Raw genomic sequence first — 27,976 nt, 5'->3', positions numbered from 1 at the left:
CCTGAATTCTTTGCAGCAATCTGGGATCAGCAAGCAGCTCCAGACCTGGATGATGTTCCGAAGCTGGGAGAGGTGGAGGGATTTAAAAACAATTCTTCAGGACAGCATAAACTCAGCCCCAGAGCACGTCACACTGAGAACTGAGTGAGTGGGATTCCAAGATGGGCAGGAGTTTGCCGCATCTCTTACGAGTGTTGGTCCGGATTGGATCTCCTGGATATCACCGGAGATTGCTTTGGCTATAGACTCTGATAAGGAAGTGCGTCCGACTCAGAAAATCCTCTGCCAGTGGATTCCCCTCACTGCCCCCCTCCTCCCATCAGAATCCTGCTTTCAGGATCAAAAATACTAGTGGCTATTTTTAAAGTGTCCACTTAGAACCTTCTCCTCTGGCTTTCAGGGAGGGATTTGGTTGTGGGAGAGTTCAGCTGTTTTCTTCTCCTACCGTATCCAGTCCTGGGGGTTAACACACTTGATTCCTCTCCCCTGCATCCCCCTGTTTCTGGCTGGCGGATGAAATCTCAGGAATATCCGGGGAGTTGGTACAAGAAGTGTGCCAGGCGATTGGACGAAGGACTCCGTAGCTAGTGGGTGTGAAGTTTTCCAAGGTAAGTCAGAGCGATGATTTCTTGTAAGATCGTTTCGTGGGTGAATTCGGTGCTTGTAAATGTCAAGGGCTAACGCTTATGGTTCAAACAAGCTCCAAGCAAACTTTCCTGCGGTCTCCGCTGTTCTGCCAATGCACCCTGGCCCTGGTTTGCTGCTGTTCCAGTTCTGGGGGGCCCTCCCCCCAACACAGCCCTGCTGGTATAGTCATGGTCTCCTGCAAAGATCTATCATTGCAACTCACCACCTGGCTTCCTCCTCCAGCGCTGCAGATGCACCACAGTCTGTGGTGCTCCCTTTCATTGTAGCCCTGATCTTTGCTTGGAACCCAGACCAAACCTTGTGGGGGGGTCTCTGGATTCCCTTTTCCTCCATTTCTCCCTTCCCCTCTCCCCCATCATTTTCCTGGCTGCTGCTGCCTTCCCACTCTCTGTCCAGCGCCAGATGTGAGGCAGCAACACCTTCCACCTGGGACTTGCAAGCCAGTGAATGGAAGCGGGACTCACCCTGGATTCTCGCTGTGATCTGCAGCCCAGCTGCATGAGCTCTGCATCATTCAGATCAGTCTCTGAATGCGTCTGAACCTCCAAACAATTTGAGTGTGGGTGGGGCTGAGGGCAGTTTGCCAAGGCTGAGCCCTGGCACCTCTAGGCTTGGCAGTTCATAGCCCCCCACCTCTGGGCTTAGCGCATCCAGTGCATTACCGCCTGGGCCAAGGGGCCCCAGCCAATCTGGGTGGCTTGGAAAATCTCCCCCCGCCAGGGCCATGGCAGGGAAACAGAGCTTCTCCAATCTTGGGGCCACGGGGAGGGGAGGTCCGGAAAGGAGTGAGTGGAGGTGAGGCCATAGGGGGGAAGGGGTGGGGCTGTGGGCAGAACGGGGGCAGGGCCACGGTGGAAGGGGTGGAATGGGATGGGGCTACAGATGGAAAGAGTAGGGTGACCCCATGGTTCCAGTGCTGGGCCCTGCCTTGCTCCGTCCCAGGGCTCCGGGAAACTTTCATCCATCTCTGGCTGCATCAGTGATGAATGCGAAAAAATTGCTTGTGCCCCAGCACCTCTTTCATTCCAGAATAAACCCTGGCTGGGGGTGGGCGGGGGGGAGGGGAGCTTAGCCGAAGGAGCTCACATGACTGTCTTCTTCCAAGCAATTGCACAAGTGCTTACTGCCGGCCCAGGAGCCATTCCCGGGCTGAACACACACATCCACCTTGCAGCTGGGCAAATCTGCTGCAGCTCCACTTGCTCAGGTGAGCCAAGTTGTCAGATCTGGAGTCATGAAGGCATTTTCCTCCCCAGCAAATTAGCCAGGAGGACTTGGGGGGGGTTGGGTTTCCACTTTCCTCTGCAACATGGGGCGTGAGTCACCTGCAGGGATTCTCTCACTTCCTCAATTCCTTGCCCCTTGCAGGGGCCTGGGGCGTTGGTGGCATCTCAGTCTGTGCTCTGCCCGTGGCATATATCAGTCTAGAATCCCAGGCGCTGAGGTGCTTTTGTCTAACAAAAGTCATCCGCTCCACGTAGGGGTATCCAGATGAAACTGAGTAGCTGGTGATACACAGGTCAGGCCAGATGATCCAAAGGTCCCTTCTGGCCTTAACTCTATGAAATATGTTCAGTTCGGCGTGTGATTCTTTCCCAATATACCACCCTATCATAACCTTAGTCCCAGATTTGGACCTTAGCGTCCAAAATAGGGGGTGTGTGATTCTTTCCCAATATACCACCCCTCACAGGCGCTGGAGCTGGGGTGCTGCCTCACCTCTTGGCTTGAAGTGGTTTCCATCCTATACCGGATTTATAGTTTGGTTCACTGGCTCTCAGCACCCTCACTATAAAAATGGTTCCAGCCTGCTGGCCACCCCTAGGGTGGATGCAGTTACCTGGGGATAAAAGTGCCTTTTACCAGAATAGCTCATTCCCCTTTCCACATGGGACTAGCTAGAAGCACCTTTATATGATATAACTACATCCACGCTAGAGGGGGTGGTACTGCTTTGATACAGTACCTACACAGACAATCCACAGGAAATCACCCCGGCTGATTTGGGAAGGAAGCCGTGAGCTGTCCATTGGTTCCAGCGTCATGCCAAGTCCTGTTGCATGGGATGGGGCATGTTCTGTGCTTGGGCACAGCTGCTGCTGGAAGAGTAGTACCCCAAGCCACACCTAGCGTAGTAGAAAAAGTAGTAGCCCTACTTTCTCATGGACGGGGTAGCTTGCTTTGGGTCCATGCTGGGAGGGGCAGGGTTGCATGAGAAAGTGAAGGCAGCCTCCCCCTCCCATTCCCACCCGTGCAGAGTGGGGATGGAACACTGTCGCGTCAGAAGGCAGCAGGGACTGGTGTAAAGGTTGCACAAGGGACATGGCTGTGGAGGACTGGATTTTAGCTACCTGGATGATCTCTGTCTTCCCTCCACTTGCCCAGTCTAGGTCACAATGCTGTGGACCTCTGCGAACCCAGGCTCTAGGGCAGACTTTTTCAAAACATCCTTTTCTTGTTTCACCTTTCCCCTGCTGGTCTCCTCTCTTCTCCCGTTTGCTGCCATTATGACACTAAAATAGATGGGGTTTCTGGGAGGTTGGGAAGGGGAGCCAGTGTAGGCTGACCTGGGTGCGTCTGGTGCATCGGGCAGCACAGCAGATGTATTTATTGCCTGAGCATCCTTTGGTACCTTGAGCAGCAGTTAAAGGGTTAAAGAGATGGCCTCTAGGTTCCTTCCCGCACCAAACACCTTCCACTGATCAAAGCCTGTGAAAGACTCTGCTTGAGACTCAGACCCTGAGCAGCAAACTGAGAATTCCCGCCTGCATCCCCTCCCACCCTCTGTGTAACTGATTCCCACCCAGGGCATCCAGGCATTGGCCTGGCTTGGAGCTCATGGCAGGGAAGCTGAAATCAACAGATGGAGCAAATACTGGGCAGCCCAAGTCACGGCTAGGTGGGGTTTGGAGGGGGAAAAAACTGCAACCCGGAGATGCAATGCAAGCTGTGCCCTGCCCTAGACGGTGCTGGGGTGAACAGAGACAGTCGCATAAGAAATAGCTTAGGGGAAAGGAGAAACTAAAAGGCACACAAGCTGAGAGATGTGTGTAGCTGGCGAGCCAGTGAGAGGGGCAGGTAGAGGGGAGGATACTCCAGATAACAGGAAGTGCAGAGAAGGGGCTTGCAGTGCTAGACAGGTCGCTTGAAGGGTCAGGGGCAATGGGGACAGAGTTCTGTGAGTCGGTGCCGCAGCAGTGCTCCATTCTAGGTTCTATCCCTGCCTCCCTCTGTACTATTAGACAAATCGCTCTCCCCCAACTCCGTGCCTCAGTTTCCCCATCAGTCAAATGGAGATAACGATCCTTCAGCTGTTATGTCGAGTTATATTGTAAGCATTTCAGATCCAGGGGCTGAGTCTGCGCAGCGCCCAGCACATCAGGGCTCCGATCCCCGCTGGGCCCTCTGCAGGCTACTGCAATGCAAATACCAACACTAAGCAGGGGGAGTGTTGTAAAATGTCTGGTAGTCAGAAACCTTGTGACACAGCCACACTTTGCGGATGCCACCCTCGCTAGAGCTTGAGAAAAAGCCAGGGGCCGCCTAGGCGTCAAAAGGCTTTTCCCTTCCTTTTCTAACAGCTGACAATGCAAACTACACTGGGATCCGGCACCCCAAGCGGTGTCCTTAGCTTCTTAGAACTATCACTAGCAATAAAGGTTCCGCCACTGGATCTTAGCAGATGGGTCTGTTGGTGAGCAAGGGAGAATAGACTTAAGCTTGTTCCACTAACAGTTGCACTGGCCCTGCAAGGCAACGGGCTTGAGACAGCTGCCGTTAGAAAAGGGATCAGAGCTGCTGAGCAGGGAGCCAAGGTCATTTTTCTGAGCATTGCCTGGCTTGAACAGAGAAACTGGGCCACCACAGAGCTGCACTACTACAGAGTTTACGGTAAGCTATTCTGTTCTGTATACTATTTAGCTTCTCCAGCCCTGCCCAGCACCATAGTAAGCTGAGCCCCTTTTGGGTGAATTATGGTACTAAAATGATTGAAGAGAGTAGCTTCTATTGGGAGGAATTAAAAGTGTGGGATCTCTTTCTCTCTTTTCACATGCTTTGCTTCCTCCTTGAAGTCCGACCCAGCCAGCCTCAGGTTTTTAGTTAGGGTTCAAATGAAAATGCATTGAAGGGAATTTGTGCCACAGTATAAATTGCTTTGCATTTAGCAGTCAAAAAGCAATTCTGCTCTGAATCAGCTTGAAAGGGGGCTTAGCAACGGGGAGCAATCCGCAGTTTGGTGCATGAGCTTTGCAAAGCCAGACCCTTTGCACAAATGCAGCAGTTACCAGTCTGTCTTGCTCTGATCTACTGCTGGGACCTTAGATCTGTCTGCACTGCAGACGTGCTGGGTTTAACATCAGAACTGTAAATTCATGCCGCCTGCAATCATGGGACAGTATATAGGGTTGTGACGATGCGGTTCTGGTGGGACCCAACTGAGAGTGCCAATTCAGGACCAATTGCTTAAACAGGGCAGTTACAGCCCTAGGCTGGGGTTTTTCCACCTCTAAGGCAAACCAAGCCAGCCGGACAAAAATGACTTCGGTTTCACCCCACTGGCTAACCACAAGTCACACATGCAATTTCCTTAGACACTCCAGTCCCCCAGTATTACCACCAGTGCCACTCGTCCTGGGGATGAATGGTTATGAAAACCAACACCCCAGTAAAAGAAAAAGTTTCTCTCGATCCCAAAGGACCAAGCTCCAGACTCAGGTCAATATACACATCAGATCTTACCCACAAATCACGCTGCTGCCAATCCTTTAGAATCTAAAATCTAAAGGTTTAATCATAAAGGGAAAAAGGTAGAGATGAGAGCTAGAATTGGTTAAATGGAATCAATTCCATACAGTAATGGCAAAGTTCTTAGTTCAGGCTTGTAGCAGTGATGGACTAAACTGCAGGTTCAAATCAAGTCTCTGGAGAACATCCCCCGCTGGGATGGGTCATCAGTCCTTTGTGTAGAGCTTCAGTTTGTAGCAAAGTCCCTCCAGAGGTAGGAAACAGGACTGAAGACAAGATGGAGATGAGGCATCAGCCTTATATAGGCACTTCCAGGTGTAAGAACACTTCTTTGTTCTTACTGTGGAAAATTACAGCAAAATGGAGTTTGGAGTCACATGGGCAAGTCCCTACATACTTTGCTGAGTTACAAGGCGTATCTGCCTCCTCTCAATGGATCAATTGTGTAGCTGATGGTCCTTAATGGGCCATCAAGCAGGCTAAGCAGAGCTAACACCAACTTGTCTGGGGTGTTTCCCAGAACTGCAGCACCAATTTGAAATATAACAGACAGTATACAGCCAATACTTATAACTTCAACTACATAATGATACAGACATACAGACAGCATAATCATAACCAGTAACCCACAACCTGGTCTTAGACACCTTATATGACCCCCTTTACATAGGATTTGGTGCCACTACAGGACCTTGGTTGCAAACCATGTTCTATATGATCCCAGTTTATATCAATAATGTCACAAGGGTCTAATGACTCATTCCCTTGTGTTGCTGACCCCAAGCATTCGAAAGTCATGCATCAGGCCCTGAAAAATCATGTTTGTTTTGTTTTAAGTGAGAAATGTGGAGGAAGTTTATTTGGTTTTGGAGCCTTTCAGTGATCACTTTTTCAACTTGTCTCTGCAAGCACAAAGCTAGAAACGTAGCTTTCATTTTTTTAAAAATGAGATTCCCTCATAATGACTTGACTGTAGGAGCTGAGACTTTAAGCAAAACCCCACCCCACCAGATAGCATGAGATTAAATCATGAATGTTAGTAATGCTGTGTTCTAATCATTTTTAATGCTACAAAGGTGGGAGATTTGGTGAGTTTTTTTGGTTGGTTGGTGTTTTTAAAGAACCATCTTTTCGCAAATTGTTGGCTTGGCTGGAGTTACAACCTAAGATCAGAGATCTCAACTGTGTAAGGTGCTTTGTTTTGCCTCTCCTTCCTCTTTGGGCTCTGGCCAAGACAGGAGACTGGAGCTGCTGGACTAATGATCTGAATCAGTGATGTGTTGCAGTGGACCCTGTCAAAGTCATGCAGCCTTGTTGTAGGGAGAGCTGGGATGGTTTCCTTGCAATGGACGGAATTCATCCCCTTTCGCTGTGCCTGAAACAGCTCATTTGCTCACAGGAGCAAATCTCTGTGCCACTGGAAAGCACTATATTGTAGCAAACAGCAAGGTACCTAGTATCAGGGGTAGCCCTGTTTGTCTGCAAGGTACCTCAGCACCTTACATGAAAGAAGATGAAAGTTCTACCAAGTCTTTTCACACCCATTTCAAGTGACACATTTGGGATGCTGCATTGCCTTACGAGACGGGCCTGATTCCCTGCTTGTGCTCTTTGCAGTCAGGAGGCACTCTGTCTGCGTGGACGTAGAACGGGTATAAGGGGAGAAAACAACATTTTCTAGCAAAGTACCACCTATTCGGAGTTTGTGTCTGGCCAACAGCATTGCCTCTCTTTGCTTATGAGACAGTCTGTTTGATTGAATGGAGAAATGAATCACGTTTTCCCTCTTCTTTCTACAGCCCTGAGATGTGGTGTTTATCCCAGGCTAGCTAGCTATCTTAGGGTTTTGTACGGCTGCCCATCACCAGAGTGACTGGCCACCTTCTGTGTAAATAGATTGACCGTAGCAAATTCTCTGGTGAATGTAATGGGATCTCTAGCTCTTGTCCCTTAAGGGAAAATAATGGTGAGAAATCCTTATTCATGATGCTGTAATGCCCACTAATCACCAGTCTTGTTTTGGTTCATTAAGGAGCTAGCACAGGCATAGGCAATGTACAAAATGTCTAAAACCTACATACAAAACTTCACCAGGATCAGCATCTGCAAACCTTCCCAGCCTACCCCAGAAAAGGTCCATTCACCACTTATTTGCATTACCGTAGTCTCTGGAGGCCCTCAGTTGAGATCAGGGCCCCATCATGTGTGTGCAGCACCCAGCGTGCCAAAGGAGACACTGATCGTTCGTCCTGCTTGGAAGAACTTGCAGTCTAAATAGCCAAGACAGGCAAAGGGTGGGAGGGGGAACAGAAGGGAAGGGCCTTGTCCATTGTCACAGACCACGTCAACGGCAGAACTAGGAGCAGACCCAAGTTCTTCTTGGTTCTAGCTGAGTATTCGTTCCACTAGATCCGTGGTTCTCAACCAGGGGTTCACATACCCCAGGGGGGGACACAGAGGTTTTCCAGGGGGTACGTCAACTCATCTAGATATTTGCCTGGTTTTACAACAGGCTGCATAAAAAGCACCAGCAAAGCCAGTACAAACTAAAATTTCATACAAAGACTTGTTTATACTGCTCTCTATGCTATACACTAAAATGTCAGGGCAATATTTATAGTCCAATCAATTTATTTTATAATTATGTGGTAAAAATGAGAACGTCAGCAATTCTGCAGTACTAGTGCGCCGTGACGCTTGTGTATTTTTAGGTTGAATTTTGTAAGCAAGTCGTTTTTAAGTGAGGTGGAACTTGGAGGTATGCAAGCTAAATCAGACTCCTGAAAGGGGGACAGGAGTCTAGAAAGGTTGAGAGCCACCTGCCATAGATAACATTGCGTCTTGCTGGTTAGCGCTGGGCAGGACCTGAATTTTAAGGGAAATTCTGCAATTTAGAAATTTCTTCCATTCTGAAAACATTGTTTTTTAATTTCCTGCAAAAACAAAAATCTGAAAAAGTGTCATTTCAGGGCGATATAAATGTTCCGTTCCGATGATGACCTTTTTAAAAGGTTTTTTTTTTTTTTGTCACATATATATGAAAACCTGATTCATTCCATTCTGAAATGGCAAATCAAAATGTTCCCTTCCGAAAACGTCCAAGCAGGAAATTTTGACATTATCAAAACATCTTGTTTCGTTTTTTTTCTAAAGGTTTGAGTTCTATGAAAACAACATTTTTTTGTCAAAAAATGAATGACAGATTTCCAACCAGTTCTAAATAAGTGCCTTTCACCAACCCAGCCATATGCTAGTCAATCACTCCATATACACCCCTTGGGGCCTGGTAGATACATCACTGATCTAGGATTCAGCAGCCCTGGGTTCTCTTCCACTTCCCTGCTGGGTAACCTTGGGCAAGTCACTTTGCCTACCTGTGCCTCAGTTTCCCCACCAGTAAAATGGGGCTAATGCTATTGACCCTCCTTTGTAAAGAGCTTTGCGATATATGGATGAAGAGTCATTTAGAAGAGCTATTAATTATTATTATTATATTATTTGCATTGTGTTGCATTCCAAAGGCCAACAAATCAGAGCTCTGCTGGACCAAGGTGGGGAGGCTGTGGAATCCCCATTACTAGAGGTTTTTCAGAACAGGTTGGACAAACGCAGGAATTATCTAGCTAAGGGGTCGGCAGCCTTTCAGAAGTGCTGTGTTGAGTCTTCATTTATTCACTCTAATTTAAGGTTTCGCGTGCCAGTAATACATTTAAACATTTTCAGAAGGTCTCTTTCTATAAGTCTATAATATATAACTAAACTATCGTTGTATGTAAAGTAAATAAGGTTTTTAAAATGTTTAAGAAGCTTCATTTAAAATTAAATTAAAATGCCAAGCCTCCCGGACCGGTGGCCAGGACCTGGGCAGTCTCTCTCCAGTTGAGGGGCAGGGTGGGTGTGGCAGATTCATGGCATTGCCCGGGGGGGGAGGTAGAAGGAAATGTCAAATTTTAACCCTCGCCACAGACAGTCCACATGCTCATGGGGATATTTGCACATGTGGCCTGCTAGGCCAGCTCACCGACTCCCTAGCAAGCAGAGTGGTGAATCCCTGCAAGCCTTGGTAGCTAAGTCGCCTAGCTAGCGTGCTGCCTGTCTCCCGCTGGGAGTTAACAACTATTTCTGGGGCTCCTCTCTCTGCACCATGTGCTTGTTTTTCTTGGCTGGGTCATAGTCGGTCTAAATTTAGTCCAATCTATTTCGACGCCTGTCCCCTGCTCTGTGTGTCTTGCAAACGGGAGGGGTGAGGGGGAAGCTGCTGCGTGAAAATGGCAACGAGGGGGGTGGAGAGAGATCAAGGATCCTGGCCCCATGGTGGAGTGCATGGAATCAGCATGGCCCCCTCCGCTGCCAGAGACGGCGTCTTCTCCTGACCCTGTCTCCTGGAACGTACCCTCGGGGAAGCACGCGGTGGGGTCTGCAGACCCAAGTGGATGGCACAGGTCGCCTGGCTGGAGTCTCCTTGCTGCTGCCTGGCTTAAAGATTTGGCTGGTAAGAACACCGGGCTGGTCTTTGAAAAGCAGACCTGCCTGGAGGGCTGCACCGTGGCTGTTTGGCTATTAACCCTCGCTAATTAAACCCTATGTCCTGTGAGCTAGGTAAATATCATCAGGGCGGAGAGGGGTGGCCACGGAGGTCGTGGGATTTGCCCAAAGGAATTGGTGCCAGAACTGAAGTATGGGGCAGCTGATCCAAAGGCAGGGAGAGAGGGAACGGCCATCAAGTCATCCTGACAGGAAATCTCCTCTCTCCTGTTGATCTCACAGAGAATGTGTTCTGTCCATGCTTGGTAATGGCACTGGCTGGGAGTGGGTTGCTTGGGGAGGACTGGGGGGGGGCCACTGTATTATACCCATGGCTTCCTAGGATGAGCTGGGAGAGGGGGCTGTTCACTAGCAAGCTGAGAGCTCAGATGGTCCTGGAGAGCTCGGCGTGGCAGTTTCCCCTTCCATTCTCAAAGCAGAAAGGAAAAGGAAGGGCCAAGTGGTACGGAGCTGCCGTGGATGTGGGTGGGGAGAGACAGGGTCTGCGCTAGGGCCTGGTGACAGATGGGGGAGCAGTGGATTCTTGGGGGGGGTGGGTCTGTGCTCAGGTGAGAGGGGAGGGAACATGTCGCAGGGGCGGGGCGCAAGGGAAAGTGTGGGCACGCGGGCCGTGGGGGTGGTTAGAGTTCTGTCCCTTTCTGAAAGAGGGAGCAGACTGGCACTTTGGCCAGGGGCACTGTGTGGGGGGAAGACAGCCACAGGGTCAGCCTTCTGTGCGTGTCTAGTGCCCGGCTCCAGTGCGCACAGCCAGAGCCCCTGCACCAGCCAAGGCTGCCTGGCTTTAGCAAGGCGGGGACGCGGGTGTGATGAGAAAGTGAAGCCGATCTCTCCCGCGACTTATAAAGAAGAGTCAAGAGAATGAAATCTAGTGAAAGCTGCTGATCTCTTGGGGCCCTGGGGGAGCATGTGGGGTGTGTATCAGAGCCCTGGAACTGGGGGAGTCTGTGGAAGATCTGTTCCAAGTGGACAATCTAGGTGCCAGTGACATCTTGAGGCAAAGGCAAACTGGGCACAGGCCCAGGGCCCGAGCAGGGATGTGTATAAAAGTTTATCCGGTTTCACAGCGGAGCTAAAGAAAGCGATGTTTGAAAATCAACAGAATACACATAAAACTTTCTGTTACCCCTCGGTCGTGTTTTTCTTCTCAATAAAATTTGAAAGGAAAGAGTTCCATTCTTCATGAGATCACAGGCTTCTGAGCCTGGCTACTTGATATGATGAAAAGGATGTTTGGAGGGGAGAGATCTTGGCCCTTCTTCTAGAAACGCTAACCCTCACATGCCCTGTGAGGTCTCTTATCCCCTTCTTATAGCTGGGGAAGTGGAGGCGATTAGCCTGAAGCCACAAAGCAAATTAGTAGTAGACATGGGAATAGAACTCTCACTCATTGTCCTCTAACCACTAGACCCAATTCCTTCCTGATCTCAGAAGAGAACCCAAGAGTCCTGACTCCTAATCCCCACCCCTTGCTCTGACCACTAGACTCCATCAAGCCATGCGCATTCTGTTGGATTCTCCCGGGCCCCCAGGTCCTGCCAAGATGGTCTCACTTCACGTGTCTTGAGATCAGATCTCCATCTCTGGAAGTCTCCGTGTCGAGATGCTTTAGCCTAACCCAACCTGTTAGGCTCAACAGTGGGGTTAAGTGGGTGACGTGTGATACGCTGGATGTCGCACTAGCTGATCTTCCGGCCTCCAGGTCTATGAATCAGAAGCTTCTCTTCCTGGGAGGTTCTTGGGGGAGGGGTGATGGCAAGACCTGGGTCCCATCACGTGGGCTGATCATGTGGCGGTTGGCTACTTTTTGGTGGGGAGCGCTGGGTTGATCATTAGCTCCTGCAGCGAACCCAGAGGGAGCTGGCAGATGCTCCCGGGTTGTTTATCGGCTTAGTCAAACACCCCAAAGTTCAAGCACAGTTGCAACAGGCAGAGCTGGAGAAAGCGAATGCAGAAGGCTGGACAAGTTGAGCGAAGGAGGCAGAGGAGAACAAACCATCTGCTCGTATTCCTTCGGACCCAGTGCTCATCCTAAGTGACAGAGGTACAAAGGGAGGTGACAGCGTTAGTGTCTCTAATGGGACAGGGCAGGGGGATGACAGGGCCGGTTCCTAGGGCTGTGAGACAAGAGCACCACTATGTAAGAGGCCACTGACTGAACCAAGCCATGATGAGTCCGGGTGCTAGACCAGTGCTGCTGATCTGAGAGAATCTGTCCGCTCCCGGGATAGTGGTGCTCTGCCTGTCTCTCATCCTAGCAGGAAGGGATCCGGTTGCAGCAATTGAGAGAGAGAGAGAGAGAGAGAGAGAGAGAGAGTGTGTGTGTGTGTGTGTGTGTGTGTGCATGCTCGCACACAAACATGCCTAGAAGAGACTCGTACCTGCTTTTGCAGGGGCAATAGACGAGCCCCAGTTGGAAAACGGGGGCAATGAAGCAACTCCAGGGCCGCCCGGGGGAGGAGGAGGGCAAGTGGGGCAATTTACCCCAGGCCCCGCAGGGGCCCCGCGAGCCCTGGCCGGCGGTGGTCCGGGTCTTCAGCCAGCATTTCGGCAGCAGAGGGCCCTTCAGTGCTGCCAAAGACGTGGAGCGACTGAAGGGCTCCCCGCCACCGAAATGCCGCTGAAGACTTGGACCATCGCCAGGCCAGTACAAGCGCCGCAGCTCCCCTGCTTTTCCCCAGGTCCCCTGAATCCTCTGGGTGGCCCTGATCAACCCAGTGATTGCTCAGAGACCACCAGATCAGGCGTAGGGAGCAGGGATCTTTTCCCTTCAGTTTTCACACCTGATAAGAGGCGTGATCATTCCACCGGACTCTTCTAGACGGCTTTTCTTAGAGCTGGGAACGGTACTGGCCCCCCTGTACTGTACTCCCTAAAGGCCACCTCCCATCTCATCCGCTGCCTTCCCGCTCAGGGTCCAGGCCCATTGGCGGAGCAGCATGGTGGCAGCGGCAGCGTAGATAGATTCCACCACCTGGTGTCTGGGGAAAATCTGCTGCCGTGCTTGCATGCTGCGTGTGGCCTGCGGCTCTCCGTAAGCAGTAAAGGAGAGGGTGTGACTAGCATACCACACCAGGACTTGGGAGAGCTGGGTTCTGTGTTCCTGAATCTGCAGTTGGCTTGATGCACCTCTGTGCCTGTGTCCCCTCCCTCATTTGTAAAATAGGGATAACGATACCTGCCTCTACATAAACAGTTGTGGGATTGATGGATGTTTAAACCACTGTCTATTCTCGGAGTGATGAGGACTTCACAGGGAGGTGCATGTACCCCACAATGACCAGAAATGGACATTAGAATCAGTCTACAGGTGTCCAGGACTGGAGACAACTTTCTCCAGAGATGGTTTGAGATTGTGCTATGAATTCCCTCAGCAACCCAGGACTATCACAAACCTCACCTCTTTCCTGCTCTACATTTAAGGTGCATTTCTTGGACCTGGCCATCTCTAATCCAAACACACAATGATGGGTATCTGCACATGCTTCTCCCCCTGGGGGGAGGGTGAGAGAACAAACCCTACAGGACTGACGTGTAGTCACCTTGCTTCCTGTCCTAGTGGAAGGTGCTCAGATACTACAGCAATGAGCATGGTATAAAAACCTATTGAGAACAGGATTTCAGACCCAGTATGCATAAGCCTATAGAAATCTAATACTGGGTATACACGTGCTCCATACCTTGAGAGGCTGCAGCTCCCTCTTCCATTGCAATCCCATTAGATAGTTCTTGCTCTAGGACAGGTGTTGGCCAGAAGGACAGAGCATATGTTGTTAATGAATGCCAAGGAGGTGTTGTTTTATTTTTTCCTTGGGCCAGATTCAAACCATCTCCCACCCCCTATCCTCCCCACCAGCCATTAGTCTAATTTTATTTTTCCTGGCAGAAAATGACTGGGGGTGGGAAATGTGCTAGCCATGGCTATGGTCCGTCCAGCACAAATAATGGCCTGGCATTTAGCAGTTGTGACCCTACTGTCTCCAGAATCCTCTTCCCTTCACAGAAACTTTTTCTTCATTTTCAGAAACTTGCAAACACTGCCAGTGTGAGCTGCTCCCAGAAGGGAGTGGAGTTCAAACTCCCACAGGCAGCTGGGCCAGTCAAAATTAAATGTGTGACCCTCTCTTTTAGGTAAAATAAAAGAACTTTTATTTACACATGCAGTATTTGTGCCTGTCACTACCCCGCATACACTTGCACATCCCAGTTTCTGACAGTCCCACAGATGCACAGATATGATCACCAGTGGTCGGCACCCTGCAGTCTGTTCCTTAAATCTAGCAGCAGGGTGGAGAAATTGCTTGTTTTGAGTCTAGCTGTTAGCTAAAATACCATTTGCATCCCCCCCCCCACACCCTGATGGAATTTAGAGTGTTCCTTATCCCAGCCCAATGCATGAGACATGTGGTTAGACTGTTAGCGGGGTGTTCATGGTGCATTCCTCTACATCAGAGAGAGAGAGAGAGAGAGAGATCCTGGTGAAGTCAGACTCAAAGACATAAATGCAGGACTATAAATGCTATCTACTGTACCTAGATTTTTGTATTGGCATCCAGCATAATCCATTTCAGGTTCCCACCCACAGTAGACCCTAAAACCCAGCTTCTTTCCTAAGACAGACCAGTGCAAACCTGCAGGACTGCCATTTGAATAGAAAATGAGAGGGGAGAAAAAAAATCCCTTTGTTTCTAGAGAAATTCTCCCCTTAATTTTCCACGTGTGCATGTAACCGAAATGCTGTGAATCTGGAAAGTCCCCCTGGTTCTGGATACTAACTCGCTTATTTATGCGGACGTGGAGTCAATTTAGTGTAGAGGTCATCAGAGTGAAACTTACATAATAGATCCCTGCATGTAATTTAGCCATTGGAATAATGGTACCCAGGGACGTGGTGGATACTCTGTCGCTTGAGATCTTTAAATCATGACTGGATGCCTTTCTTTCTAAAAGATGCATTATAGCTCAACCAAAAGCGATGGGCCTTGATGCAGAAGTTTGCTGGCTGAGGTTCTCAGGAGCTCAGACTAGCTGATCACAGTGGTTCTCTTCTGGCCTTAAAAAAAAGAAAAAATCTACAACTCTGTGCTTCATTCCTTCTGTTTTCACAATGAGCTATTCACCGGCTGGAGTCACAGCTGACGGCTGTTAGTAATGCATTCCTCTGTGCACCAGCAAAAATGGCACAGGCTGTACCTAACCTCGCATATGGGGACTGCTGCAAACAGCTGTCTGCAGATCGAGGTCCTCTGGATGTGAGAAAGGGGTGCAGCAAACAATCGGGTTCAGTGTCTTGTGGGGCTTGACAATGGAGCAGTTACCCTTTCGACTGGGAGCCGAGTGATTAAGTCCAGCACAAGTTGCTAATGATCCAGTCTTGTCTGCTGTCTAGTTTGGGAGCCTACAAGAAATGAGTTTGGCGGGTCTCAGTCCAATTTCCAGCAGCCCACTGTCCCCACCACAAAAGTCAGCAGCCCAATTTTGGTGCCCGTTGAGGTTAATCTAGGCATAGAGGTCAAAGACTGAGTGGACTATGGAGAATGAATTCCTCTCTCAGCCCCACTCCCATCAGATTAACATTAATGCTGCCTAGCCAATGCATGCTAGATAGCAGCCAGCCCATTTCTGCCCTCTCTTGCCACACGCACCATATCTGTAACTCTCTCCTATACCATATTTCTGTTTGAAAACATCTGAATTTCAATACAACTTGACAACTATATCACGTGCTTTGATAGTGGCAAGTTTCTGCCGAAGGATCCCAATGCACTTTGAACTGTATAAATGCAGCCACTTCTGGGGTGGGACATCAGAGAACATTAGTGCACAGAACACCGGAATGGGGAGGAGAAGGCAGTTTGGACCAAGGGGAATCCCATATCATGGGCCATAGGGTCACTAATGTTCACACACAGCAGACAGGACCCTGTTATTAAGCTGTCTTCTAAAAGAGTCACACAAAGTAACTTGTAGATGTGTCTCTCTCCATGGGAAAGATGAAGAGGGTAGCTGAGCCTGCTGGATTTTGAACCTGTGGCTCTAGGGATTCTGGCTATTTCAAACATAAAGCTAAGGGCACCAAGCCATCCTGTCCAGCAGCTCATGTTAATTTATTTAGCCCAGATCCCTGTCTCTGCTTTGCTTCCAGGGGAGCTGGTGAAAGAAAAGAAGAAAAGGGGGGTGCCTAATCCCCATTGACTCTGGATGGATTGGAATGGGGAAGTCAGCCTGCAGTACGAGCCCACAGCAACTGGAAAGCACCTGCTTCATCCTCAGAGCACTTTTCCTCCTCCTTTTCTGCAGGCATGGTAAGGAGCTGAACAGGCAGAGATGCCAGGGGTCAGCTGCACACCAGAAGTGGGGATTCCAGTGGGAACGTGAGCAGCATGCACCTGCCAGAGGCAGGGGATTGCTGAAATAGAGGGGTGGGCATCTGCTAGCTTAGCAGCAGTTCCCATAGAGAATACAAAGTGGTGGCAGGAGTGTGATGGCTCATTGCATCATTAAAAACAGCAATGGCCCGGCAGCATTTCCCTGATGCCCTGGTTATCGGCGATGAAAAGGTTCTGCTGGGTCATCTTGGGAGCTTTGCCCCCAAATTCAGTAGGATCAGGGTTTTGCACTTAGTCTTTCTCCATCCCCTTACCAGTGTGGGATTGCTCCCAACCCCTCTGGGAATCTGTAGCTTCGACATCTTCCCCCTCCTGCAATCCCTTGCCCAGAGGCTCTCTCCCTGCTCTCAAAATATGCTTGAGATCTGGCTTATTTTGCAATGCCCCAGTGCACCTCTGCCTCCCATTTTCCATACACTTGTGCAAGTTTTAGCCTTTGGGGAAACTCCAGATCCAAGAGAACAGCAGATTGCTGGTGGTCAGCCAAAGAATACAGTGCCATCTCTCGCACTGCGATGAGGCAACGCTGAACCAGGGGAGAGTGGCCTTACTGAATTACCAACACCGTTGCCTGCAGCACCCCAGTGGTTACTTCCGTGGTCTCCCACCGCAACCAGGCCCAGCCCTGCATATCTTGGGAAGTCTTGCATACTCACGGATCTCCAAGGCAGTGTAGTAATATAGCCTGGGACGGGAGGACAGAATGTTATAACACTCTGTTGCCCCCTTTAGCCCAAGCAGTTAGCCAAGATTTGGGCCCTTTCAGGTTGTTTCCATTAGGACGAGAAATCTGTGATAGGAATCAGAGAGATTCTTGGTGTGATCTTGTTTGTTTACAAAATAAAAATGTACAGAGAGTCTTTGTGCTGTGAGCACAGGAAAAAGACGCAGCAGCCAGTTTTCTTGTGCAGAAATCCCCGTGTCTGCCCCTCTAGCGAGCCCTGTGCCCAAGAAGCTCAAAAGAAATTCTTCCATCAAGCTAACGCCTCTTAGAGAGGTGGATTTACTGCAGCCAGTGTGGTGTTTCTAGTGTAGACACGGGCTCAGGCTCACACCACAACTCCTTCTCCTGGCTTTCAGCCACTAACATACACAGGTGGTGACTACCATCCTAACTACTGTGTTTGCAGTCAGGGCAACCCTTCGACCCACAGGGCTCAGGCTTGGTCTACACTACAAACTTATATCAGTGTAACTGTGTTGCCCTGAGCGACGTCGTTATACCAACCTAAGCCCTGGTGTGGACAGTGCTACGTCTCCGGGAGGACCTCTCCCATTGACACAGTTACCGCCTGTTGGGGAGGGGGAGTGCCTACGCCGACAGGAGAAGCTCTCCTATTGGTGTAGGTAGCGTCTTCACAAAGTGCTACAACGATACTGTAAGTGGAGACATGCCCTTAGCTCTGACCTACCATGTACCTTGGGTGGGGGTGTCCCTCCATTGTTGGTCACTGTCATTACAAACGGGCTTAATTGCTCCTTTTACTGAGGCACAAAGAGAGAGTGCTTGGCACAGCCATTGACTTTAACGAGGTCTGCGGCTGTCCTGGCATCCAAGGCCTCCTGGATGGAAGCCATTAGCCGCTTTCAGCAGAGTGGTGTAGCACTGACATCAGACGTGATCCCGTATGCTCTGTCTCGCCATCCAGCTTGCTGCCAGTGTAAGATCCTGCGCTGCAATGCCGACTACGTGGCCGCCACCCTCAACCTGCGTGGCTCCAACAAGGACGCGGCTTACTGCAACGCCCTGCGCTCCTACTCCCACTGCACCCGCAAGACGGCCCGGACCTGCCGGGGCGACCTGGTCTACCACTCTGCCGTCCACGGCATCGAGGACCTTATGATCCAGCACAACTGCTCCAAGGAAGGCCCCACCTCGCCGCCCCGGCCCCGCCCGCCGGCACCCAACCACCAGGGCTTTGAGTCCCTGGACATCTGCAACTACGAGAAGAGCTTCCTCTACAAGCATGGCCAGCCCCCCACCTACCAGCACTGCGCCGCCTTCGGGGACCCCCACGTCCGCACCTTCCAGGATGAGTTCCACACCTGCCGCGTGGAGGGCTCCTGGCCTCTCCTGGACAATAACTATTTGTTTGTGCAGGCAACTAGCTACCTGGTGGCAAAGAGTTCCAACGCGACTGCCACCGGCAAGGTAACGTCACAGCCTGGGATTGGCTGCTGGGGGTTCCCCAGGCTTTGGGCGGCTGCCGTTGCATTCGCGGTGCGAGAGGGATGGAGGCTCAGAATCAAATGTAAGAATCATTCGTGCAATGACAGAAATGCTCTCCAGTTGCTCCTGGACATGGGAAGGGGGTGGAATAGATTAGAGGAACAGATCTCAAATGGCGGCCCGTGGATCACTTGCTGCTTGTCCATCTGCACCTGGCTGTGCACATGGTGCTGGCCCCTGCTCCTTAAGAAAAATATATTAAGTACTTTCCTAGTGGGACTTTTCACTTGCCACATAGGGCATGGTAGGCAGCCCTAAGGGTGGGGCTTATGCAGTTAGGAATGAGAGTGATGCTTGGGGTCAAGAGACCATCTTTCCAACGGTCACCAGGTGAACAGTGGGAGGGGCTCACTCTGCCCTATGAGGTGCTCCAGGTATGGGTCCAGCCTGGGATTGTGGAAACCCTGTATTTCAGGGTTTCTCAAATAGGGGTCGCCTCTTCTGTAGGGAAAACCCCTGGCGGGGCGGGCTGGTTTGTTTACCTGCCCTGTCCGCAGGTCTGGCCGATCGCAGCTCCCACTGGCTGCAGATCACTGCTCTGGCCAATGGGAGCTGCTGGAAGCGGTGGCCAGTAAGTCTCTCGGCCCACGCCGCTTCCAGCAGCTCCCATTGGCCCGGAGCAGCGATCTGCAGTCAGTGGGAGCCGCAATCGGCCAGACCTGCAGATGGGGCAGGTAAACACACCAGTCCAGCCCGCCAGGGGCTTTCCCTACACAAGCGGCGACCCCTGTTTGAGAAACCGTGCTGCATTTGGATGTACAGCAGGGGTTCTCAAACAGGAGGTCGGGACCCCTCACGAGGTCACGAGGTTATTACATGGGGGTGGGGTCACACGCTGTCAACCTCCACCCTAAACCCTGCTTCACCTCCAGCATTTATAATGGTGTTAAATATATATAAAAAGTGGGTTTAATTTATAAGGAGGGGGGCACACACAGAGCTTGCTGTGTGAAAGGGGTCACCAGTACCAACATTTGAGAACCAGTGATGTACAGTGACCTGCCATGAGTCCTAAGAAAGATGACGGGCAGCAAGGTGACCTCCTGATCTCTTACTACAACGTCAGCCAAGGGCAGGGCCGTACTGCGCTGGGTGGTGCACAGAAACACACAGTTTCCCAGTCCCCAAAAGAGCTCACAATCTAAACAGCCAAGACAGATGGACATTGGGTGGAAGGGAAAGCAGTTTGCCCAAGGCCTGGCAGCAGGTGAGTGGCAGAACTAGGAACAGAACCCAGGAATGTCTAACATAGTGAATGCTTATGGGAATGGGGTAGGTTTAGAAGATAAAATTAAAAAAGAGCAAGTTAAAAATCACTTAGAAAAGTTAGATGCCTGCAAGTCACCAGGGCCTGATGAAATGCATCCTAGAATACTCAAGGAGTTAATAGAGGAGGTATCTGAGCCTCTAGTTATTATCTTTGGAAAGTCATGGGAGACGGGGGAGATTCCAGAAGACTGGAAAAGGGCAAATATAGTGCCCATCTATAAAAAGGGAAATTAAAACAACCCAGGAAACTACAGACTAGTTAGTTTAACTTCTGTGCTGGGGAAGATAATGGAGCAAGTAATTAAAGAAATCATCTGCAAACACTTGAAGGGTGGTAAGGTGATAGAGAATAGCCAGCATAGATTTGTAAAGAACAAATCGTGTCAAACCAATCTGATAGCTTTCTTTGATAGGATAATGAGTCTTGTGGATAAGGGAGAAGCGGTGGATGTGGTATACCTAGACTTTAGTAAGGCGTTTGATACGGTCTCGCATGATATTCTTATAGATAAACTAGGAAAGTGCAATTTAGATGGGGCTACTATAAGGTGGGAGCATAACTGGCTGGATAACCATACTCAGAGAGTAGTTATTAATGGCTCCCAATCCTGCTGGAAAGGTATAACAAGTGGGGTTCCGCAGGGGTCTGTTTTGCGACCAGCTCTGTTCCATATCTTCATCAACGACTTAGATGTTGGCATAGAAAGTATGCGTATTAAGTTTGCAGACGATACCAAACTGGGAGGGATTGCAACTGCTTTGGAGGACAGGGTCAAAATTCAAAATGATCTGGACAAATTGGAGAAATGGTCTGAGGTAAACAGGATGAAGGTCAATAAAGACAAATGCAAAGTGCTCCACTTAGGAAGGAACAATCAGTTTCACACATATAGAATGGGAAGAGACTGTCTAGGAAGGAGTACGGCAGAAAGGGATCTAGGGATCATAGTGGACCACAAGCTAAATATGAGTCAACAGTGTGATACTGTTGCAAAAAAAAAAAAAAGCAAACGTGATTCTGGGATGCATTAACAGGTGTGTTGTAAACAAGACACGAGAAGTCATTCTTCTGCTCTACTCTGCACTGGTTAGGCCTCAGCTGGAGTATAGTGTCCAGTTCTGGGCACCGCATTTCAAGAAAGATGTGGAGAAATTGGAGAGGGTCCAGAGAAGAGCAACAAGAATGATTAAAGGTCTTGAGAACATGACCTATGAAGGAAGGCTGAAAGAATTGGGTTTATTTAGTTTGGAAAAGAGAAGACTGAGAGTGGACATGATAGCAGTTCTCAGGTATCTAAAAGTATGTCATCAGGAGGAGAGAGAAAACTTGTTCACCTTAGCCTCCAATGATAGAACAAGAAGCAATGGGCTTAAACTGCAGCAAGGGAGATTTAGGTTGGACATTAGGAAAAAGTTCCTAACTGTCAGGGTAGTTAAACACTGGAATAAATTGCCTAGGGAGGTTGTGGAATCTCCATCTCTGGAGATATTTAAAGGTAGGTTAGATAAATGTCTATCAGGGATGGTCTAGACAGTATTTGGTCCTGCCATGAGGGCAGGGGACTGGACTCGATGACCTCTCGAGGTTCCTTCCAGTCCTAGAGTCCATGAGTCCTGAGTCTCAGTCCAGTGCTCTGGATGTTGGACCAGTAGTTCTGTACCTTGACCTGCCTGCCATCTATCAATATGGGAAGGGCAGGGTGGTTGTTGGATCTCCTGACAGGTATCTAGGAGGGTCACAATCCCTTCCTCTTTCCCCTCTCCCCATCACGGTTAACCGGAACTAGGACATAGGACTTCTGATCCAGCCTTGCTTCTTTCTTTTTGCCCTGCAGCTCACGATCATATTTAAGAACATGAAGGAATGCATCGACCAGAAGGTCTACCAGGCCGAAATAGACAACCTGCCAGCTGCCTTCGAGGATGGCTCGGTGAATGGTGGTGAGAGGCCAGGGGGGAGCAGCCTGACCATCCAGGAACATGCGCCTGGGCAGCATGTGGAGATTCGGGCTGCCTACATCGGCACCATCATTGCCGTGCGCCAGGCAGGCCGGCAGCTATCCTTCTCCATCCGGGCAGCCGAGGAGGTGGCGCGGTCCTTCACCGAAGAGCAGGACCTGCAACTCTGTGTGGGCGGCTGTCCACCCAGCCAGCGCATCTCCCGCAGTGAGTGTCACCACACCGGGATTGCCACTGAGACGGCGCGACTGCTGTGCAAGGAAAAGCTGCCGGTCGAGGACGTCTACTTCCAGTCGTGCGTCTTTGATGTGGTGACCTCAGGCGATGCCAATTTCACCCTGGCCGCACATGGTGCTCTGGAGGACGCAAAGATGTTCCACCCAGATGCTGAGAAACTGCACATCTTCCAGACTGGGGCGGGCTGTTGTCTCATCTCCTTACCCTTCCTCCTTGTCATCGTCACCTCTAACCTCTTGGCTATTCAGTTGTGCTTTTAACACTCCTTGTGCATCAGGTACCAGGGCTGCAAGAATCTGTAGCTGCTCTGTGACATATAGACTGGAGTGAGGTGGACATCAGCTAAAGGAAATGGTGCCCTATCTAGGATCTGCTATCATGGGCGTGGAACCAGACTGGTGAAAGGCCCTGGCTTTAGAGAAAAGGCCTGGAAATAGCAGCTCATGCTTCCCATTCTCAAACACTCTGAGGACTGGATTAGTCGAGTTTTGTTCTGCTCCTGAATGTTAATGGAGTTTTCCCATCGTGGGTTCTGATTTTTTATTACTTTATTTTTTTTAAATAAAAGTGGGGAATCTGCTGCCACATGGGAAAAAGCCATGCAGGGACTTAACTTCTATTGTCTCGCTTTTTTTCTGATCATGTGTCTGAAACCAGGAGCGTGGATCCTCTGAGCTTCTGCAGCACGTCTGCCAAGCTAGTTGTAGCACACAGGATAGGTAATTTGCAGGACCTCTTCTTGCTTTTTCTTTACCCAGCATGCACTTCAGTTCCAACATAGTTGTAAACAGACTCTTGCTCAGAAACCTGCTAGAGTCAGAAATGTTGGAATCCAGGCTGGGGTCAAAGCTTTTGGATGGCAAAACTTGTTGATTTGTAGCTTCAGACATTCTTGTGAGAGCTGCTGTGGAACCACATTGGAATGAAGTAGAAAGCAGCAAGATGGTAACCAGAATGTCTTGTTCAAGGTTTGAGATTCCTTGAACCACTTGAGCTAGGAACTGTTTGTATAATGCTAACTTGTAGCCCAGCTGTCTGCAAAAATGTCAAATCTCTGAAGTTTCACTTTAAAATTGTCATCTCAGCGTTGCAATTTCTCTCTTTTTGGCACTAATCTAGGACTGAATATAGCAAGTCCCAGACTTTGGACCAGTGTTGAGTTTCAACAATACAGTATAGAGAAAAATTGATCTAATTTTCCCCTTTTTTAGCCCAAGCTTGATCTGTTATTCTGTCTCCCATAGCCCCACAAAAACCCAACAAAACCACTGGCTTGATTTCAGGAGTAAGATTAGTAAAGTGATAAACCCCAGAAGCAGCAAAGGCCAAAGCTATCAGATTGCATCACTGACTAGGTAAAATATTAAGGAATGTACATAAATATTGCGGTGAGACTGAAGTTAAATGTTTAATATATTTGAGGTTTTAGGAGAAGTGTATAGAGTTCTATTTGTTAATAAATATTTTCCATGTACAAAGACTTAAAAAAAAAAAAAAAAAAGAGGATTCATCTGCTAAACAACTTTGCAATTCTTGTCCTGCTGAACTGTGAGAGGAATCACAGAGCTTTGATCCTACAAAGATGGCCTTCGTAGAAGAGAACAGTCATTGGGGGAAGGCTGGTAGGATTTGCAAACATTGTTGCGTGAAAGAATTTTTAAAATAGTGTGAGAGAAGGCTTATCAACCCGTAAAAAACAAGGCTCATTTTTATGGCTCATGTTTCAAGCCATATTTGGTTTATTTGTCTAGTCCTGCTTTTTCATGGCTCCTCTGATCAAAGTCACAGTAAAAGGTATAGTCTAGAGAGCTTCAAAAGTACTTCTCACTCACACACTGTCCACCATGTGGTGTCAACCATAAGAGTTTCTCCGTTTCTTGTACACTGGCATCATTGATCCATGAACATTTGACATTAAAGGTGTCTATTTTTGAAGTCCTCATTTCCTGTCATCTGTCTCTTATTTCCCTGGTTGGCGTGCAACAGGTGAAGATAATTATATCTTGTATTCCACCCCATCGCTCCTTTCATTCCAAAGCACTTTATGATCTAAATATACACACAGGGCATTGAATGTGGGAGAGAATAGCAGTGGATACTCTCACACTCCACCTACAACCAAGCTCCGCTCACTTGTGATACCAAAATGGGGACACCACTTGCAATAGATTGTGTGGATCTTCAGAATGTAATCATTACTCTTTTTCTTTGCCCCCAGTAAAACACTCATGCCAGTGTTAACATGCCTCAGAAAAGGATGAAGGCCCTTCACACCTCAGAACTGTTGTTTCAGGCTCTCTGCAAATGCAGGCAGACATTCCTGCAATGGTTAACATTTGGTTTGCATTTTCAAGGTTCTCTTTGCAAAGACATGGGCCAGAATCTTATTTTATTTATTTAAAAATGAACATTTAGATTCTGGAACACTTTTCATCATGTCTCCTATTTTGTAATCAGCTCACTGGGCGACTGTGACCCAGCCCAATTAGGTCCCTATAGATACGGAATTTACTTAACCCAGTATTAAAATGCATCCACCTCTGGAATGGAACACAGCAGCTGTTTAACAGCACACAGCAATGCTGCCCAACTGCCTGGAAACAAAGAACAACACAGTATCTAAGTGAAGTGCCAGGGGCAGTTTTAGGGATGCAGAATATAATTACCCAGTAGAATTTGAGCTATGATACAGCAGCTAATGAACCTATTACTGGGGAAAGTGACAATGGCTCTTTCAGTGACCCCAGGTGATCAGGTCCTCAGTTTAACATCTTGGCTCCTCCAGACCTACTGGAATCTAGTTCCCAGCTCTGGCCTCTTTGCACCTCTCCAGTGGCGTAATGGGGTAGAATGGCCTTCTAGGAACAGCAACCAATGCAGAAGCAACAGTGGCAACCCTGTGTTGCCCTTGGTCATGGGCATAGCAAGGGAGTCATGCCAGAGGGTCTGGCCTACTCTGTGTCCCTTTGCACTGCGCTGAGAAATTGGCTCTGTACTGAGAGGGAATAAACCATGCACCGGCTACTGCACCAATACTGCCCCAGTCTGCAGCCCCCTGGCTTTGTGAGACTCTCATACCCAATGCCAATGCTGCGTATCTCAACCTTTCCCTCCCTGCCTGAGAGATACAAACTACAGAGCAATCAAACGTCCAGATGGCACAAAGTACTTGCCCACCAGCACCCAGTGCCTTGATCTGGTTTCGTTTACGTCTGCTGTAATTAAACCATTTTCGGAGACCTGATCTTTGGCCTGTTACTTGACCAGCAGAGGTCACTTTTTGATAAGAAATAGCACTGATTCAAAGGCTACGGGAGTTGACTGGGGGAAGGGGTGGAGGCAGGGCTGGCTCCAGCTTTTTTGCCGCCCCAAGGGGTGAAAGGGAAAAAAATAATAATAAAGCCACGATCAGCGGCACTTCAGCAGCTGCTCTACCGGGCCGCTTTTATTCTTTGGCAGCAATTCAGCAGCCGGTCCTTCCCTCTGAGAGGGACTTGCTGCCGAAGACCCGGACGTGCCCCCTCCCCTTCGATGGGCCACCCCAAGCACCTGCTTCGTTCGCTGGTGCCTGGAGCCGGCCCTGGATGGGGGAGAGTGTTTCCTTCGATTTCAGTGAGCTTTCGATCATAGTACTAAAACACACTCCAAAATACAGTACGCCTGCAAATTTTCACCTAGCTTAGAGCTGATCTTCAGCAGGGAGGGGCAGAGGGGTGGCATTAGAGGTTATCACCTCGCCCTGTCACATCTTAATTGTGCACTTCACGGCATCATTTATCCAAAGCAGGTATTTAAGCCTTCCACCCCACATCTCTCAGAGATGAGCAAATTTTACCCCCATTCCACAGGGAGGTAAAAATCAAGGTGCAGTGACCTGCCTAGAGAGACCCAGGGAGTAAGTAGCATTGTTGAGAATGAACCCAGGAGTCCTGACCCCTCGGTCACAATCTGCCTCCCACAGCAGGTAATAAAACCCAGGAGTCCTGGTCCACTGATCTACCCACTAGACCACAATCTCTCCCAGCATGCAACACAGAACTCAGGGAGTCCTGACCCTCAGTCACCTGCTTTATGTGTTTTCCGTACGTCAAAGCCACCGAAACAGGCAAACAAAAGTGACTGAGTGGTGATGAAGGGCACGCATCTTGTTAGTTACTAGTATTCCTTTGTATTACAGTAGCACCCAGAGGTCTGAGTCAGGCAGCAGGGCCCTGATGTGCTAGGCCCAGTATAGGCAGTGAGAAGACCACCTTACATTCATTATTGTGTTTGTTTGGGTCTTTCCCTTTTACCATTACATCATGGGAACAGCTGTGATTGATAGGCTCCCCCCCCAGGACAAGTGGGAGCTTTCAGGAGGCAGTTGAAGGGGGGAAGGAATGGACCAGGTCAAGGAGCCGATCCCAGCAGCAGGATTTTACACGGAAGGAGGAGAGGAACTGGGTGATGGGAGGATACTACAGGAGCATAGCAAAGTGCAGTCATTCCAAGAGGGAGGGAAGCAATGGATTGGAATTTTCAAGCCTGCTCGTATGTCGTCACTTCCACCGATTTCAAGGGAAGCAGCACCAGGCTCCTACAGTGACATGTCTGGGTCAGTGACCAGAGGAAGAGAGACCTGTCCACTGCCAGCAGATTTCACGCCGCAGCCAGAAGCTGCACCGAGGCCTTGATCCAAAACCCACTGAAGTCAATGAGAGCCCTTCCATCGATGTCAATGAGCTTTGGATCAAGCTCTTGGTTTCCTAGCTTATGTTGCATGAGAGGACATCAGGAGCATGGGCCGATGTTTTCCAAAATGGCCACAAACTCTGGGCAGCCTCCATTTTCGGACACCCGACTTGAGACATAGAAACATAGGAACTGGCAGACAGGATCGGACCCAAAGTCCATCTAGTCCAATTTCCTCACTCCAGCCATGGTCAACAGCAGATGCTTCAGAGAACCCCACAGTCGGATAATCTGTCCTCCTACATCAAGTCTCCTCCTGATCCCTAAAAATTAGAGATTGTCTTAAACCCTGCATTGAGTTTAACTTCCCTTCCAGAATTTCCATTAGCTATTATACAACTTCAAGGGGGCTGATTTTCAGAGGTATTCACTATCTCCAGCTCCTAGAGACTTCAGATGCAATGTACTCCGCCATGAAAATTGGGGCCAAGGTGTCTCCAACTGGACACCCCAAAATAGAGCCCTCCAACTCAGAAGCCAATCTTGAAAAGCTTAACGCAGGTAGCTTCAGTGCGCCTTCAGTGCCAGTAACACACAGGCTGGCCTGACTTCATATGTGCTGCAGCCAATGCTGCAGCATGTGCTATTAACTAGAGACAGGCTCCAAGATACAGAATTTCAGATCCAGATTTTCCCAAATATTCAGAGGGGTGCACCCAGCATTAAATGTGTCCCAAAAATATATGGGAACCCAATAACTGTGTGGCATTAGCTAAACAGAATCTATGCAGGATAAAACTGGATGCTGACATTAAATTAAATACCTGGTTCTTATCTCAGCATTTTTCATAGGAAGAGCTCCCAGTATTTCAGCAGAGACATAAAAGATATTTGTAAAAGGCTGGACTCACTCCTGGCACGCCTGCCTCCCAGCTGGGGGTGGTGTAGATGGCTCTCTTCCAGAACCTCCTGCTGGCAGTCGCTTTACTCCGGCATCAGTCTGCCACTTCTCATGGCTCAGCCTTCTGGCCAGGTAGTCCAACCCCTTCCAGGGTAACAGAAGGGGCAACAAACAAGTCCAAATAATAATTCCAAGACCTCGACAGGTCTTCAGGCCTCAATCCTGGCCCCAGGTGTCCTTACACCCTTCTCTGCAGGCTCTGAATTGTCCTCATCCCTTTCCCTCAGGGAGGCTTTGGACTTCTGCTGTGGCTGAAGGGAACCTGGCCTGCCCCACCACATGGGGTCAAGCCCCCAGACCCTTTAACCAGCCGTCAAGGTCTGT

The 27,976-nt window shown here is 49.3% G+C and overlaps 1 protein-coding gene across 2 annotated transcripts; it reads left to right on the top strand.

Annotated features, from left to right (window-relative positions):
* The first annotated feature begins 309 nt into the window (after positions 1-309).
* On the top strand, positions 310-23,521 carry HJV (hemojuvelin BMP co-receptor). 2 transcript variants are annotated; one of them, XM_030541783.1, is made up of 4 exons: positions 310-608; positions 16,082-16,241; positions 17,975-18,477; positions 21,660-23,521. In XM_030541783.1, the coding sequence occupies exons 2-4, from the start codon at positions 16,148-16,150 to the stop codon at positions 22,278-22,280; spliced, it is 1,218 nt and encodes a 405-aa protein (XP_030397643.1). In that variant the 5' UTR covers positions 310-608; positions 16,082-16,147; the 3' UTR covers positions 22,281-23,521. The 2 variants fall into 2 exon arrangements, with proteins under 2 accessions (XP_030397643.1, XP_030397641.1); XM_030541781.1 differs by lacking the exon at positions 310-608 and adding an exon at positions 9,652-9,886.
* Positions 23,522-27,976: the final 4,455 nt, after the last annotated feature.

Source organism: Gopherus evgoodei, chromosome 24 (genome assembly GCF_007399415.2).
Source record: "Gopherus evgoodei ecotype Sinaloan lineage chromosome 24, rGopEvg1_v1.p, whole genome shotgun sequence".
Classification (NCBI taxonomy): domain Eukaryota; kingdom Metazoa; phylum Chordata; order Testudines; family Testudinidae; genus Gopherus; species Gopherus evgoodei.
This window is presented reverse-complemented; position numbering and strand designations above follow the sequence as displayed.